The sequence below is a fragment of the Gobius niger genome (genome assembly GCF_951799975.1).
Source record: "Gobius niger genome assembly, chromosome: 3".
Classification (NCBI taxonomy): Eukaryota; Metazoa; Chordata; class Actinopteri; order Gobiiformes; family Gobiidae; genus Gobius; species Gobius niger.
Window position 1 is genome coordinate 36,984,592 of NC_136854.1, and position 15,756 is coordinate 37,000,347.

The 15,756-nt window shown below is 40.0% G+C and overlaps 1 protein-coding gene across 1 annotated transcript; it reads left to right on the top strand.

The window, feature by feature from the left end:
• The first annotated feature begins 4,616 nt into the window (after positions 1-4,616).
• LOC306960889 (ras-related protein Rab-33B-like) lies at positions 4,617-9,978 on the top strand. Its single transcript, XM_079553492.1, has 3 exons — positions 4,617-4,874; positions 7,802-7,980; positions 9,649-9,978. The coding sequence occupies exons 1-3, from the start codon at positions 4,656-4,658 to the stop codon at positions 9,965-9,967; spliced, it is 717 nt and encodes a 238-aa protein (XP_079409618.1). The 5' UTR covers positions 4,617-4,655; the 3' UTR covers positions 9,968-9,978.
• Positions 9,979-15,756: the final 5,778 nt, after the last annotated feature.

Genomic DNA, 15,756 nt, shown 5'->3' on the forward strand with positions numbered 1-15,756 from the left:
ATGACAAAAAAAGGAATTGGGCCTAGTACGGAGCCTTGGGGTACGCCTGGCAGCCGTTTCGCAAGAGTCAGACACAGGAACCGAAATGTGCGTTTTTCCGTTCTCTCGGCTCGGCAGAATCGGGTCTGACCTTGGCATGGCTTGGCTCCCCTCCCAAAACGGTGAAAATCAAGACTGTGTGCGTGTGTTCAAGAGTGCATGTGTGTTTGCGTGCATGTCGAGTGTATACATTTGTGGGGAAAGGGGGGAGAAAGAGGACGACGGAAGAATGGCCATTTTACTTTTGTATCAAGCTAAAAATCATACCTTTTTTTTTTGGCGGGGGACGGGATTGTGATGGACGCGTTGTGTCGCCGCCCCCCCCCCTTGTGCTACCCGTATTTTAAACAGAAATGCTAATTTAACAGAAGTAGGACGACGTCTCTCCCAGGGTGATGATGATGATGGGAGTCTGTCTGAGCTGACTGGATCTTTGGACAGGATCTGTAGGAAGCTGCACAGAAGTTACTGAGGACATTTTTTATCTTTTAAACACGGAAGATATCCAGCAAAGGTATTCAAATCAGCTGTAACCCCTCACCTGCTCTGTAATACTGCACATGTACGACGCTGCTGCCCACGCAAAGAGGACTGTCAGGACTTATAGCTCTGTACAAGAGGTTTTTCGGACAGGCTGTGCTTCCCACTTTGCTTCCTGGGTTAACTTTGGAATAAACATGTAATCTAACCATTTTAATAAGGCTAATACGGAGCACCTTGTAGCACAGGCTGTAACTTGTAAAGGTTATGTATGTATGTCCTGCTCCAACTCCAAGTACACGGCTATTCTTAAACATTTTTTTACAAAGTTTTGGACTGGAGAGCGCTGGGTAGAACTAAGCAATACATAAGACGCCTTCCTGTCTTTGTGCAAAAACGTAAAGATCAAACTTTACTTCACTGACGACGATAATCATTTTTGAATCTTGATTTGAAGTTCACGCCCCGGCAGAGCCACTTTGTTTCGTTTCTGTATTTAAAAACTTCAACCGGATCGCTGCAGGAAATGAACATTGTTACAACACGGTCAAGAACATAAAGGCATTTATTTCTAATTTGAACATATGGCCCCCCCCATTAGTTACTGTACATCTCTGTTCTTCCTCTTTTTCCTCTAATTTGGGTTCTCATGTGAAAGATGAAAAATGAGATGATGATGATGTATGATATCTCTGGATTTTTGTATTAAAATCGACGAAAACAATTGGGACCATCTCATTTCATTCTGCTCTCAAATTAAGATGATTCATTGCTTTCGTGGGACGGCACGGCGGGACCTCAACATTGTCACAGAGGAAGAGTTTGAATTTCATCACTCTCTCGCCTTCAGGTCAGTGCTGTAGTGAAGGAAGGTCCAGCAAAGAGATGATCCGGGTGATACAGAGAGAAATGACCAGCAGGTGGCAGCAACACCATACGGATTCTAATCATTTTAATGTTAAGAACTCCGTGCTTTTCTACTGGTTACAGTCAAGAATTGCCTTAATGTTTCTGCAAAATATGTTTTTGTGTGTATTGATATTCCATAAACGTAACCCTAGATAAGAGGCGAACCTGTAAAAAAAAAAAAAAAAAGTCTCACAATGGAGAAATGTATCCATCCATCCATCCATTTTCTTCCACTTTTCCCTTGCCCGGTCGTGGGGGCAGCAGTTGGAGCTGCCCAAATTACACTGCACCAGCCCTGTATGGTTCCCCCTGCAGGTGGTGGGTCCACGGGAGGACGGCCTCATATTTCTAACCGGGCCTGTTGGTCTCTCATAAGGGGCTTCTCAACCGCTCTTTGTCTGACCTGTGACCTGTTTGCCATGGGAGACCCTACCAGGGGCCCGAAGCCCCCGACAACAGAGCTCCCAGGATCATTCGGGCTCTCAAACCCCTCCACCACGTTAAGGTGGCGGCTCCAGGAAGGGGGAGAAATGTATTCATTCACAATTACAATACCACTATGATACATCAGTCGAGTTTTGGTTTTGGTTTTGGTTTTTGGTTCTTTATTTGATCAACACACAGTGAGTTGCCAGATGCTTTGGTTAAATAGAACCAAAATGAAGACTCTCCCACATCAACAATTTCAGCACCTCCTGTCCCCAATCAAATTCTGGTTTTATTAGTGCAAGAGTCGGCTTCCGTTAGAATGGCTGAATTATAGAGGTTCTTGGCTTTCAAATGAGAAATGGCCTGCCACATTTTTTTAAGTAGTTTATTTCTTCTGTTATTAACATTTAGAACACATGTCACATACTACTACATATATATATATATATACATATACATATATACATTGATCTTGCACATTATACAATAAGAATACATGTACTTTAAGTAAGTGCTAAATGATGCCTCATGAAAAAGTGCATTTACTTCCGTTACTCAACTTAGACCGTGAAACTAATATACTACACACTATACTATACTAATATGATAGACTCATTACATGCATAGTGAGATATGTACAGTGCCTCTGGAAAGTACTAATACACCTTGAACTTTTGCACATTTTGTCATGTTCACAACCATAAACTAAGATTTTATTTAGATTTGTTTTACTGAAAGTTCACACACAAGTAACAGACAACTGTCAAGTGAAAGCTAAATGATACATGATTCTGTTTTGTTTTGTTTTTTTAATACCCTAGCCCTTTGTTTATGGTCGTAAACATAACAAAATGTGCAAAAGTTCAAGGCGTATTAGTACTATCCAGAGGCACTGAATAGCCTTTATTATCATTTTGATTATTACGGCTCACAGCTTGTAAAAACCCCAAATTAAAAATCTCAGAAATCATCAAAATAATAACAAGGCTTAACATATGTGACTTTGCATGTAATGAGTCTATATCATATATTAGTTTCACATTTTCAGTTGAATAATAGAAGTAAATGCACTTTTTCATGCTATTCTAATTACATGACGAGCACCTGTATACAGCATAACCCCATTAAAGCTGTGACACTGTGACCAAAGATGGCACATCATACAGTTTCTCTAACACACAAACACAAAACCTAACACAAAAATAGCCGTTATATCTCCATAGATCAACCACTTTGACTGATACACACCTCGTCTTTGTATTAGGTCCTCACTATGGGTTTTCGTAGCATATCAGTTCCTCTGTGGTTGTATCTGGATCCTCTTGTTTGAGACATATCTTGTAAACAGGAAGCGTGTGGTTGTGTGCCATGTACATCACAACTGCTGTGTTTACATCAATGCAATTTGAAGATATTTAAAGCCACACCGCTTAGAATATTACCCAATAAAATAAAATTGAAATAGAAGCATTTATTTTATGACAGATATTGTCATAAATGTACTTTTGCTGTGAGTGGATCGTCTCTCCTAAGACATGGCTGTTCCTGTACCGGGAGTGGGTACGTCTCCAGCTCGTCACCATGGAGATGTGACTAAAGTCAGTCGATTTTGAGCTTTAAATAATTTAGGTTGTCATCCAAATCCATTCTCTGCTTACCCACTGCAGTAATAGCATTTTCTGTGTTGAGCTCGTCATTAGGCTGTTTCGTACTGTAGGCAACAGTGTAGTCCAAAATATGTCCCTTTAATGTAATGAAAAAGTGATTTGTTGGAGCAAGATACTCTGCATGGCTGATTAGTCTTTCTTTTGTCATAAGAAAATAGGTATTCCCCCATAAATCCACACATATAGCCTAAATAACTCTCTTAAAGGGATATTTCAAGATTTTTGGCATAGGGCCTCATTTCCTAGTTATCCAGAGTGTTGTTGATTTCTGGAGAGATTTTTATTTTTTTATTCATGCAGTCCTTATATTTGAAGAGATTAGTGGTGCTATGCTAGTGCTAGGCTAACACATGTCTATGGTAACTAGTAGCCTGCATTAAAAACCTCTTCAAAATCATGGGGTCGTCCTCCAAACGTTGCCATATCTGATTTGTAGAAAGCTCCTTTGTGAATTTCACGTGTAGTAATGCCGACCGCAGGTAAACAAACTACTGTAGATCCGGTAACCTCGCAGATCACTCCGCCGCTGCATATCTTACAACCAGGAAGCTGCTGCTCAGATATAAGTTATTTTACATGCAAAGTGGTTATATTAAAAACATTATTCAGTCAACACAGACATATGGGTGTTATAAGTGATTTGCCTCAGGTGCACTGTGCTTGGGTGACTGTTTTTGATGCAGGCTACTAGTTACCATAGACATGCACTAGCCTAGCGCCGCTAAACTCTTCAAATATAAGGACTGCATGAATTAAAAAACAAAAAAAATCTTCAGAAATCAACAACACTGTGGATAACTAGGAAATGAGGCCCTATGTGAAAAATCCCGAAATATCCCTTTAATGAAGAAACTCACTCGTGCTTGTAATTGCAATGGCTTGTTAAACCGCCGCGAGCGCATTCCAATAGACACCTTTAAAAGCTTTTTAATTCCTCCCCACTGAACGCCCAGGAAACGCCTCTACTCTTCTTCTGCTGTGGCCTCTGCCTGCGCACGGCACAAACCCAGCGCGGAGGAGGAGGGAATGATTGGGTCAAAATCTACAGAGGAAGCGTGCCTCGAGCAGAAACAACTTGCTCCGACCTCGAGCCACGTCTCGGGTTTCAACTAGTCCAAAACAAAGTTCCTCATGGAGTCTTCGCTCGAGTTCTCCAGCTCTTTGGGCAGCGTGTCGTCGCTGGTGAGCCGGCACCGGACCTTCAAGGTGCTGATGATCGGGGACTCGGGCGTGGGGAAGACCTGCCTGACACACCGGCTGTGCGCAGGAGACTTCCCCTGCAGAGCTGATGCCACCATCGGGGTGGACTTCCGAGAGAGGACGGTGGAGATAGATGGGGAGAAAATCAAGGTGGGTCCCCAGTTTTGGATGCGGAAGATCATGGAGAAATAGCGTGTTTATTATGTAGGAGGACGCGCCAATAACCAGCAACTATTTTAAAGAGATTTGGTCCTTACAGTGTGGAGGGTCTGATCGAGTGAACATATGAAGCCTAGTAATTCTCTAAATCAACTTGTCTCACTGTGGTAAAAGTCTTTGTTATGAAGTGTGTGAGTGTAAGATCATCATGATATTGCAATAGTTGATACTGAAAGAGGAAGCGCCTGCATTTGGTCAAATTTCCAGCCAAAATATTTGAAGCTTTCCCTTTTTAGAGCAACACTAAGAGACTGACATAAGAAATATTTATGACTTGGAAGATTTGTTTGCAAAATGATATTGTTGAAAAGTACATGGTGACCCTTCGCATTGTTCTTGTGGTTCCTCCTGTGTGTGTTTCCAAGTGCGTTTTTAACACACGACTTGCCTTGCCATCCTTTTGCTTATCAGTGTAACAAGACCATAATATCTAACCCCCCACCTTAACCAACTGCATTTCCTCCGGTTCAGCTTTATCTTAAAGCTGTACTGGAGTCTAGTAGGGGATTTTGACGCTTATTTGTTGTCTTTTTTTTGTTTTTTTGTTGTTTATTTATTAATCAAAAAACTATGCTGAATATTTTCTGTTTTCTGAACAGTCATAGAAGTACAAATGATTCCAAGTCTGATTAAGATAAAGAAGAGGTCTCTGTTTCACACCTGCCCCCTGCTGGCCAGCCCTCACACCTGCGCAAGTAAACTGAGCAGCGCGGCCTGATGACATCATCACACAGCGCTGTTTTTTTGTATGAGCCGTGGCACGTGAAATACGGAGGGAAAATAATCCCAGTGACATGAAATAATGCAAATTGGCTTTTCAAAAAAAAAGAAAAGAAGATTGCAAAAAATAGTAATAATAAAAATAAAATTCTGATTATTTTTGTAATCGTTTAGTGTAATAATCAAAATTGTAATCGAATTTTGATTAATTGCACAGCCCTACTTGAGACCGGTTCATTTAGGGAGGGTTTGTGTTTCAATTGACTTTAGGGTAAAGGGTGTGGGACGTTATGGGAGTGGCCAAGGACATTTATATTCATGTGGCAACAACTACAGCCTGATATCACTGAGCTTTAGTCCTGCATCAAAACACCTTTGTATATGCTAAATTTGGCCATTAGGTGGGACAGAGCACTCACCGACAAAAAAAAAAACTTTTACAATAAGCCAAATCAGCATTGTCAGTACGCATGTGTGGTAATATTCCGGTCAAAGTTCACAACTACCCACGGTGTCAACAAAGCCCATTGAAACCAGACTATCATAGTAGAACAACCGGCTATTTAGTGACTATTACGTCGCTTAAAGTGTTTTTACGGCGATATGCCAGGTTCACATTCATTCTCCATTGCAGTGTGACTGTCCACATGGGCTAAATCAGTCTATGGGAGAGTTTTGCCATATTCACGAGTGCAATAAAGGAACCTCACAGCGTTGTATATGGAGCCACCATACGAGCTCATCACATTTCCTACTGAAAGAAAAGCTCCAGAACGTCGTGAAGCGAATGGATTAAAGCAGTAAGTTTGACGTATAGCTAACTGGTAATGCTATTTGTAACCAATACGACTATTTACTTAATACAACAACAGTTTTTTCTTTATTTATTGGTTTAGCACTAAGGGCCACGAGTTCTTTATCTCTTCCCAGTAACACTGCGTCCCCGTTTCTTACAGAATTCTTTTAAAACACCGATTTTCAACGCTCAAAATATTCAATATCTGTGTCACACTCGGTCATGTTAACAGTTTGGGATATGATCTGGGTTGTCTTGACCTTTAACCTGGACCAGCATGCATTGCGCTCGGTGAGATGCCGAATCCGCTTATTATTCTATATTGTGCTTTTTACATTGAACAGCAATAGGAAAAATCATATGCAAATGTTTTCCTAAACTAATTTATATAATAGACTTTGATATAGCCTGACCATCTCAGATCGGCCTCTAGGCTCAATCCATACAGGAGCAAAAGTAAAAATCCGCATTGCCATGTGATGTATGTTAACTTTATTCTGTCCAAAAAAAAAGAGGGAGATACAAGACCTCGCTCCTGTCATTTAGGCAATAAGAAATGTATGTAATGTATGTCAAACTTGAATACTTGAGCAGTAGATTACTGACATTAATATGAGGAAAAATATATAATTTTATTGAATGTTTCCACATCAAAATCAGGCATGAAGGCTGTGAGTAGAGGTGGCCAAAATGGTCTATATTTTCATGAATTTTTTTTTCTCATTTAACGCAGCCCTTTGTGTGATTTAACCTCTTAACCCCCAAGCACATTTTCTACAGTTTGGCTTTACCCAAATCTACAAAAGTCATCTCAACGGATAATTTTCCTCACGTTGTCGTCACTTTTTTTTTGCTTTTTAATGCGTTCTCGTCACATTTTTTTCAAAATTTTTGTCACTTTTTGTTGCATTTTTATACTTTTTACATCACTTATTTTCATCCCCTCTTCATCACTTTGTCACTTTTTGTTGTATTTTTATACTTTTTACATCACTTATTTTCATCCCCTCTTCATCACTTTGTCACTTTTTGTTGTATTTTCTGCTGCTCTTTTGTGGGGGGTTTTTGTTACGTTTTTGTCACATTTTCATCGCTTTTTTGTCACATTTTGTCGCTCTTTTGTTGCATTTTTATCCACATTTTCATCTAATTTTTGCCACATTTTCATCGCTTCTTGCCACTTTTTTGTCAGTTTGTGACACTTTTCGAAAAAGCTTTTAGATTTGGGTAAAGCCAAAACTGGAGACGATGTGCTCAGTTCAGGCGGGGTTTACGAGGTTAACAATAACAGACCAATTCCTCATTTACCCTCCTGACTCTTTGTCTTGATTGACTCTCGCAGCTTCAGTTGTGGGACACGGCGGGGCAGGAGCGGTTTCGAAAGTCCATGGTGCAGCATTACTACAGGAACGTCCATGCTGTGCTCTTCATATACGACGTCACCTGTCCCGCCACCTTCAACGGACTCGGATCCTGGATAGAGGAGTGTCGGCAGAACTCTCTCGGCCAGGATATCCCAAGGTAATAACGCCTGTATATATAGTTAATGGCTTTGAATGGTCACCAAGTCATTCGTAACCAAAACGCTACAGTACCAGTCGCCACCTGGATAAACCTAAGCAAATATGTATGTGACTCGCCTCTGAATGGATAATTACTACATGCGTGATTGTCTTTCACGTGGCAACATTCTATTTAAAACCCATATGACGCAATGAGTAGCTTCTCATTTCTTGTGCAACAATGTCGAGAGTCATCCTGTGGCAGTCCGTAAAAGTCTTGGTCTGCGTGAGAAAGAATTGCAGAAAGAAGCTTTTTGAAAAATGGGTGAAGAACTGTCAGACATTATTAAAAGCTGGAAGAATCAGTGGAGAAACGTCATTGACTCTTCATTATTAAAAGGGAATGCAACACTGGATGGGAATAAATCTTGTGACATTTTTATTCTGCTATAAATACTGTGTGTTTAATGTGAGAATCTATCCTTAATGGTTTGAATAGTCGGGCAGGGCCATGTGGCCAAATATATCACGATATAAAAAAGAAATATCACAATAACGATATATTTGAGATATTGGTATCATTTAGATGTTTTTGAACACCTGCCAATGAAGCCTATGGGATAGATGGATAGATGGATGGATAGATAGTTCATGATATCTAGTAATCTGTTACATTTACTCAAGTACATGTACATTTGAAGTAACTGTACTACTTTTGCAAGTAGTTTTTTCATACAGTGCATTTTACTTCTCCATATTTTAGTCATGTTAAAATTAAGATAAGCCTTTATTGATCTCACAATGGAGAAATTCACTTGTTACATTAAGTATCGAATGTCTTGAGTAAAAAAATCTGAATTTTGACGTAAAATAGATTTGTCTTTCTTTGTATGTCTGTGTTCTGTTTACTTAAATCTTTAAGTAAACAGAACACAGAAAGACATATTTTAATGGGATTTTCTTTGAAAATATCACAGTTTTCACATTATTTCATGTTTTGTTTCTCATCTTTTATGTCATTACTGAAACATAAATCAGGGCAGGGCACGTTGGTGCAGTGGTTAGGGTTACCTTCTAGCTTCACAGCTAGAAGGTCCTGGGTTCAATTCCCACCTGAACGGGGCCTTTCTTTGTGGAGTTTACATGTTCTCCCTGTGTCTGCGTAGGTTTCCTCCGGTTCCTCCAGTTTCCCCTACCACTAAAAACAGTGGATGGAAACTAGCTTAAAGCTACAATCCGGTGTGGTGTGTTTGCATGCATGTGTCCATGTACGTATGTTCATTAACATGCACTGTCCCGACCAAATAAACAAATATATAAAGAAACAAAACTTTTTGGCTCAAACAAGTACAATTTTCTCCAAGTACCTTTTTACTCTTACTTGAGTAAATATTTGGGCCACTACTCTTTACTTGTACTTGAGTAAAATTATTTTTAAAGTTGCATTATTTCTACTAAATAGAATAGATGATGAGTTTTTGGTCAGAAGTACCTTCCTAGAGGAGTCACTTATGTTTGCTTTAGGGTCATGAGGGAAGTAAGAGCACCTGCAAATGCCATATGAGTGGGAGTCAAATTTTTAACCTTGCAGTGCCACAGTTCTGCTCACAAATTACAGAAATGTACGGACCTTATGATTTATGCCTTCCAAAAGCACAAACCTGTAATGTTCCTTTCCTTTCTGTAGGTTTTTGGTCGGAAACAAGAGCGACTTGCGCGTCCCGAGCAGAGCAGATCGTCAAGTGGACCAAACGACAGCCATTAGCTTCGCCAATTCCCACGGCATGATGTTTTTCGAAACCTCGGCCAAAATCCCACCAAAAAAACTTTCCAAGTCGTCCCAGAGACAGTCGCCGATTCAGCTGGATCAGATCGAAGACATTGTTCTCACTGTGGCTGGAAAACTCAAAAGACACAAGTCGGTGAACTACAGCTCTGTGTGCAACGGGTCGTTCAAAGTTACAAGCAAGACAGTGGCGGAAAAGGAGAGCTGGAGTTGCTGCTAAAACGTACTGTTAGCGGGTGTTTCGAAGTGGTCGAGATTTTTATACATTAGGCAAAAAGGTGCAAATTCACAAGTCAAGTTTACTTTTGGTTGTGACTGGTTATCAGTGCAGAGGTCTGTACTGTCGGGCTCTGCAGAGGTACAGCAGTGGGGGCAAAGTTATGCAGTTTATTACGATAATTGTTTACAGTGTGTAATTCTTAACAAAACTATCAAATACAATGTACTACAGAACAATATTATACACTGAATAAAAGTTGAGGGTTCCCCAGTCCATCTCACTCCTGACCAAGCATTCTCAAAGGAATTAAAAGATATCTTCCACACCATAGTCATACCTTGAAGGCACTAAGCTGGATCACCAAGTCTTGTAGTCTCAACTTTTCATGGTGACTTATCCCAATAAATGCAACCATAGTTCATACTCCTACACTTAAAGGGACTATACAGAGTTTAAAAATGTTAAAACTGTGTCCTAATGTGTAGAATGAGCCCAGACCTGTTCACCACAACTGCCTCTAAAATCCTGCACTGTCACTCCGATCCGAAGTGCCGTCATGCACGAGCTTAATATAGAGACTGCAGTTCCACGTAAGACCTGAGGTGGCAGTAGTGAGCATAAAATTATCAGCTTGCATCTATTCTCTTTAATGGGCCATTTCCTATGCTGTACCCCACGTCAGGCCTCAGATAGTTGGAAAAGGTTACTTTAAGTCGAGTGACCGTAGCAACAAAGTCTACAGAGGATTTTTGCAATGGTTGCACGATCTTTAACCTCTTAATCCCCGCCTGAAGCACATTTTCTCCAGTTTGGCTTTACACAAATGTGAATCCTTCTTTAAAAAAGTGTCAAAATAGCAACAAAAATGAGATGAAAAGGAGACAAAAAAAAGTTTAAGGCTATATAATATTATAAAAATGGGTAAAGCTGAACTGGGGAAAATGTGCTCGGTTAAAGCTGATGTTAAAGGTACATTATGCAACTTTTTAAGCAAGAAAAAAAAAAGATAATTGTGTGTATTTTACCTTGTAGTGACCCAGTGGCCGTATGAGGGGTCAGCATGGGGCTTTTACTTTCCATCACGTTGTTCTCTACAACTTTCCAGGATCAATCGTTTTTCAGGTTTACCTGAGAGGCACCGTCAGCCGAGAAAACCTTCCAGACAAATGATCCTGGAGCGTCCTAGAAACCACTGTGATGGAAAATGAAGGTGCCACGATGACCTCTCATTAGCCGCGGGGTCACTAACAGGTCAAATACACACAAACATCAACTTTTTTCCACGTGGAAAGTTGCATAATGCACCATTAAACTCAACATTGTACACTTCTCGAGTAAATACTGTACTATATCAGTATCTAATGATTATTTTTTTGTACAAATAAAAGTGTCTTTATAATATCCATGGCGATTTCTGTTCAATTTGACATATAGCCTACCTCCTGCCTCCACCTTTTGTCATTCGGGTGCTCCCTTTTTTGGGGGCTGCAGTAATGAAACAGTGACATGTTCACATTTGCCTGGTGCTAAGCTAAGCCACTTTCACCTCAGCTGTGCACTTTTCCTCCAGTTTGCCATTACCCAGATATAAAAGCTTCCTAAATAATCTTATTTTTTTTATTAAATTGAGTTTTCAACGTTAAAGGGGGGGTATTATGCAAAATCGACTTTTTCAAGCTTTACATCATGTTATTATGTCATTCCCTCATTAAAAACATGTCTGAAGTGTTGCCTTGGCACATTCAAGTATTTTTGAGTCATCTGTAAAAACTCTGATGGCGGCCATTTTAGGGATAGGTTTGCCTGAGTCCTCCTAGGAACGCCCCCACCTCCTGGAGACGCCTCCGAGCTTTCATCACCAGCCGAGTAACCAACCACTGCTCCTCAGCAGAACCCCCTCCCCACTGATGCCACAGACAGCGTGTGGAGGGGGCGTGTCTGAAAGGGTCAGAGGTTCTTAAAGAGACAGAGGCCTAGTTCAAGACATTCGCTACAGCCATTTTGAGAGAGCAATTTTATACAAGGCAGTTATTCTAATTTACTGCATTTACAGACCAACAGAAGGTTTCGTCATTGTAGTGTGATATAGACTGGTGCTATGTGATTGAAAAAAGCATGATACCCCCTCTTTAAGCTGTATCAATACAGATATTAGATATATATGAAAAGAAAAATAATCCCCTCTTTTGTGCATACTTGCATACTTACACACATTCGCCCACACATATTCCATTCACCCCCACACTCATACTCATTCCTGCAAACACTCGGTCGGATGTGCACAGCAACCACTGCCTCGCTGTATGTTAATAACAGGAAAAAAAACGGAAAGGAAAACAAACAAACAGACCATGAACAGTCTGGGTGTTCTCGGCATAGTGCTGCCATTAATGAGCTATGCTGATTAATAACATCACTAACCATAACATGGATGACAACATTATCGTTACAGATAATATGAATTGTGTATATGAAATGATCATCCATCATGATTATGATTTGGACAAATACGTTAGTACAGGTCCCATTGGCCCAAAACCTTATTTCTTAGACGAATATTTTCAAGATGTATTTTGGAGATAAATTCATTAAGCCAATAAATGAAAGTATCGAAACAGCGACGAAAACGAGAATGAAAATGCAACCAAAAAAAGTGACCAAAAAACAACAAAAGAGCGACAAAAAACACAATGAAAAAGTAATGAAAAGGCAAAAGAGCCACGAAAAAGCGACAAAACAAGTATGGACGCGCAATAAAAAAAGTGGCAAAAGAGCAACAAAAAGTGGCAAACTCAAAACAAAAAACATGACACAAAAAACTAAGAAAAAAGTGATAAAAAACACAGTGACAACTCAACATAAAAGCTACGATCAGTTTTGCAGGTCTTAGCTTTCAAATGAGGCATCACACTGGCCAAACTCTCCAGTCAAGAAGCTTTTAGACTTGGGTAAAACCGAACTGGAGAAAGTGAGTTAGGTTAAATGAACAGGCCACTGTTTTTCCAGACTGAGATATGTTCTTACCTGAGCTTAGACGAGTTGATACGTACCTGTCTGGTCTTTGTGCCCGTGGAAGAGCTTAGTCGCTTCTAACTGCACCCCGTTTGGAGCTATAAGAATATACTGGGAGAGGCCAAATGCTAACAACATCTTTGGTCGTTTTGCGTTTTGCAGCTCGTCTAAGCTCAGCTAAGAACATATCGCAGTATGTAGAAACGGTGGCCTGTTCCTTGGTGGAACAGGTGAGGGTTAAGAGGGTCACTGTTAACTGGAGTGAGCAATGGGGGTCTAACTTTAGGACACAGCAGCAATGCACCTTGAGTTATTTTCCCACATGAGTTAACCCTGTCGTAGTCCATTATGTAACACTCAGTAGTCAGGAAGTCATGGTTTACTGCAGGGGTCGGCAAGTTTGCGTTGAAGCAGGCTGATTTTCATCATTGCCAAAACACCAAGGGCTGAACCTCAACATTGTAGCCTCAAGTAAGGAACTTTGTCCTGCAAATGCCAAAGTTCCAAAGTCAGGACCCAACATTGTTGAGCGTCACCCTCGGATGACCGGCCCAAATAACCCAAATAAAACCTTTATTTGTCATATATATCGTACAAAATATTGTGGTTTTATTGAACAAGCAGTAGATATGCCTTTTAAACTGAAATTCCTTGCCGTTTCAGATGGAAAATATTGAAAAAAAAGTTCCCCATAGACTCGCGTCCCACTGAAAAAGGTTCCACGACCCACTTTTGGGTCCCGACCCACCAGTTGAGAATCACTGTTTTACATTACATACTGTAGGACCAAGTGGGACATTCTCCCTGGGCATTTTTAAAATACTGACACTATTTCTTGCACGTTTACTGTAAAAGGAATTTGATCTCTTATTTTCATTATAATGTTTCTCAAAATCATCTACCCCTGGTTTACTGTATAGTCCGTTCGACCTGTGCTTCATCACCGCCGGGGTGTCCTTTTCACATCCACTTGAACCTTGAGCTGCCAGTACATTCCTTATATTCCCTGCTCTTGCTCATGCGTTGGCCCCAGAGTTTATGTGTCTGCTGGTACAGAAGTGTGTCCAAACAGTCGCAGTCGGCCGCGTCATTCTCCAGTCTTGTGTGGACACTGCGTGGGTGAAGCACTGAGGAAATCACATGTGCTGTCATTGTGCACTCAATGTGTGATCAAGAGGACGTCACATGCATAGTTTGATACATGCATTTGTTTACCTGTAGTCTTGTAGTAGTAGTTATATTGTACTTTAATGATTATACTCAGGCTCAGGGGCTACAGTGGTCGTCTTAAAACTGGAAACATATTGTCTATCTTATTTCACCCGTTGAAGAGGGAATGTGTGAGCGAGTGATAGGTGGTTTGCTGAGAGAAGCACATCAATGTTCTTCTTGCTTTAGAAGGAAAATCAAAGCAATATCCTTCTCAGTCGTCAACAGGACCAGGGTGTTTAGTCAAAGCCCAAATCCAGAGAAATCCAGAGAAACGGCAGCAGCGGCTGTGGTTTGAGGAGAGACTTCTTCACATCAGTGCCACATTTTGCAGCTAACCGTTGCATGTCTTTAATCTTAAGGAGAGGAAGGTTTTGCTAATTAAAAATAAATAGAGATCAAATGAGCTGTAGCTAAGATACAGTTGGACCAGTCTGATCAGGTCCTAGACAAAGGTTTTACACAACATAGTTTCAGTCATAATCAGTCTGCGCAGTTTTGAACAGCTTTCTTCACAGATCCTCACTTTATCTAACAGATGAGGTGGTCTGTGATTAAAGCCATTGTCAGAATAAAGACTGTGAAGCCTATACAGCTGAAGAGTCTTTGCAGAATTGTGTGTTGAAAAAATAAATAATTCCCTTTATATATATATATATTGGGGGCTAGAGTGGTGCAGTCCAGCCCCCAAAGAGTATATACATACATAACAAACTTTATTTATAAAGCGCTTTTCAAACCGAAACATATCACAAAGTACGCCTGGCACACCGTCCCATCCCTCAGGATATCTACAAACATTACACACACACTCAAACTTTTACCCCACCGTCTACGCACCCCCCCCCCTCACTAACTCACACACAGAATAAAACACATATATAAGGCTGGGTACAGATGAACAAGTGTGGAAACTCCATTAGGGGCCATCCTCAAAAAAAAAAGTATATATAGTGTATATATATATTTTTATATTATATATATATATATATATATATATATATATATATATTATATATACATATATATACTATATATATAGGAATATAACCTGACCACATTATTATTTCATGTAATCCTAGTTTTCAACCACAATTTTGAGTATTATCTGCTTAAACACTTTCAAAAAAGAAACTGGGTGAAGTGTCATGCCCAAGGGCGCAATGGCAGTTTTGTGCAGCCAAGGAAGCGGCTCGTTTCGAAACCACTTCTATTGTAAAGAATGTTTTGCTGGACATCGACAAGTTTGTGCGTTAATTTCAGTTATTATCAGAGGAGGAAGAAGTAGCTAAAATTAAGTAACTTTACTTTATTATTTTACTCAAAAAGGAGTTAGACTCAAGTAAGAGTAAAAAAGTAAGTGGAAAAATGCTTGAGTACTGTGAGTACTGAGTAACTCAATTTACAATTGAGTATAGTGACAAATTATGAGAAACAAAACAAATGAAATGACATAAAAATCATTTGTTTTACTGTAAGACAACAGATACTTCATTATAGTATAACTCAAGTAGAAGTGAAAAGCACCATAATTGTAAAACCAGTCTTTTCCTCAAAAACTTACTCAA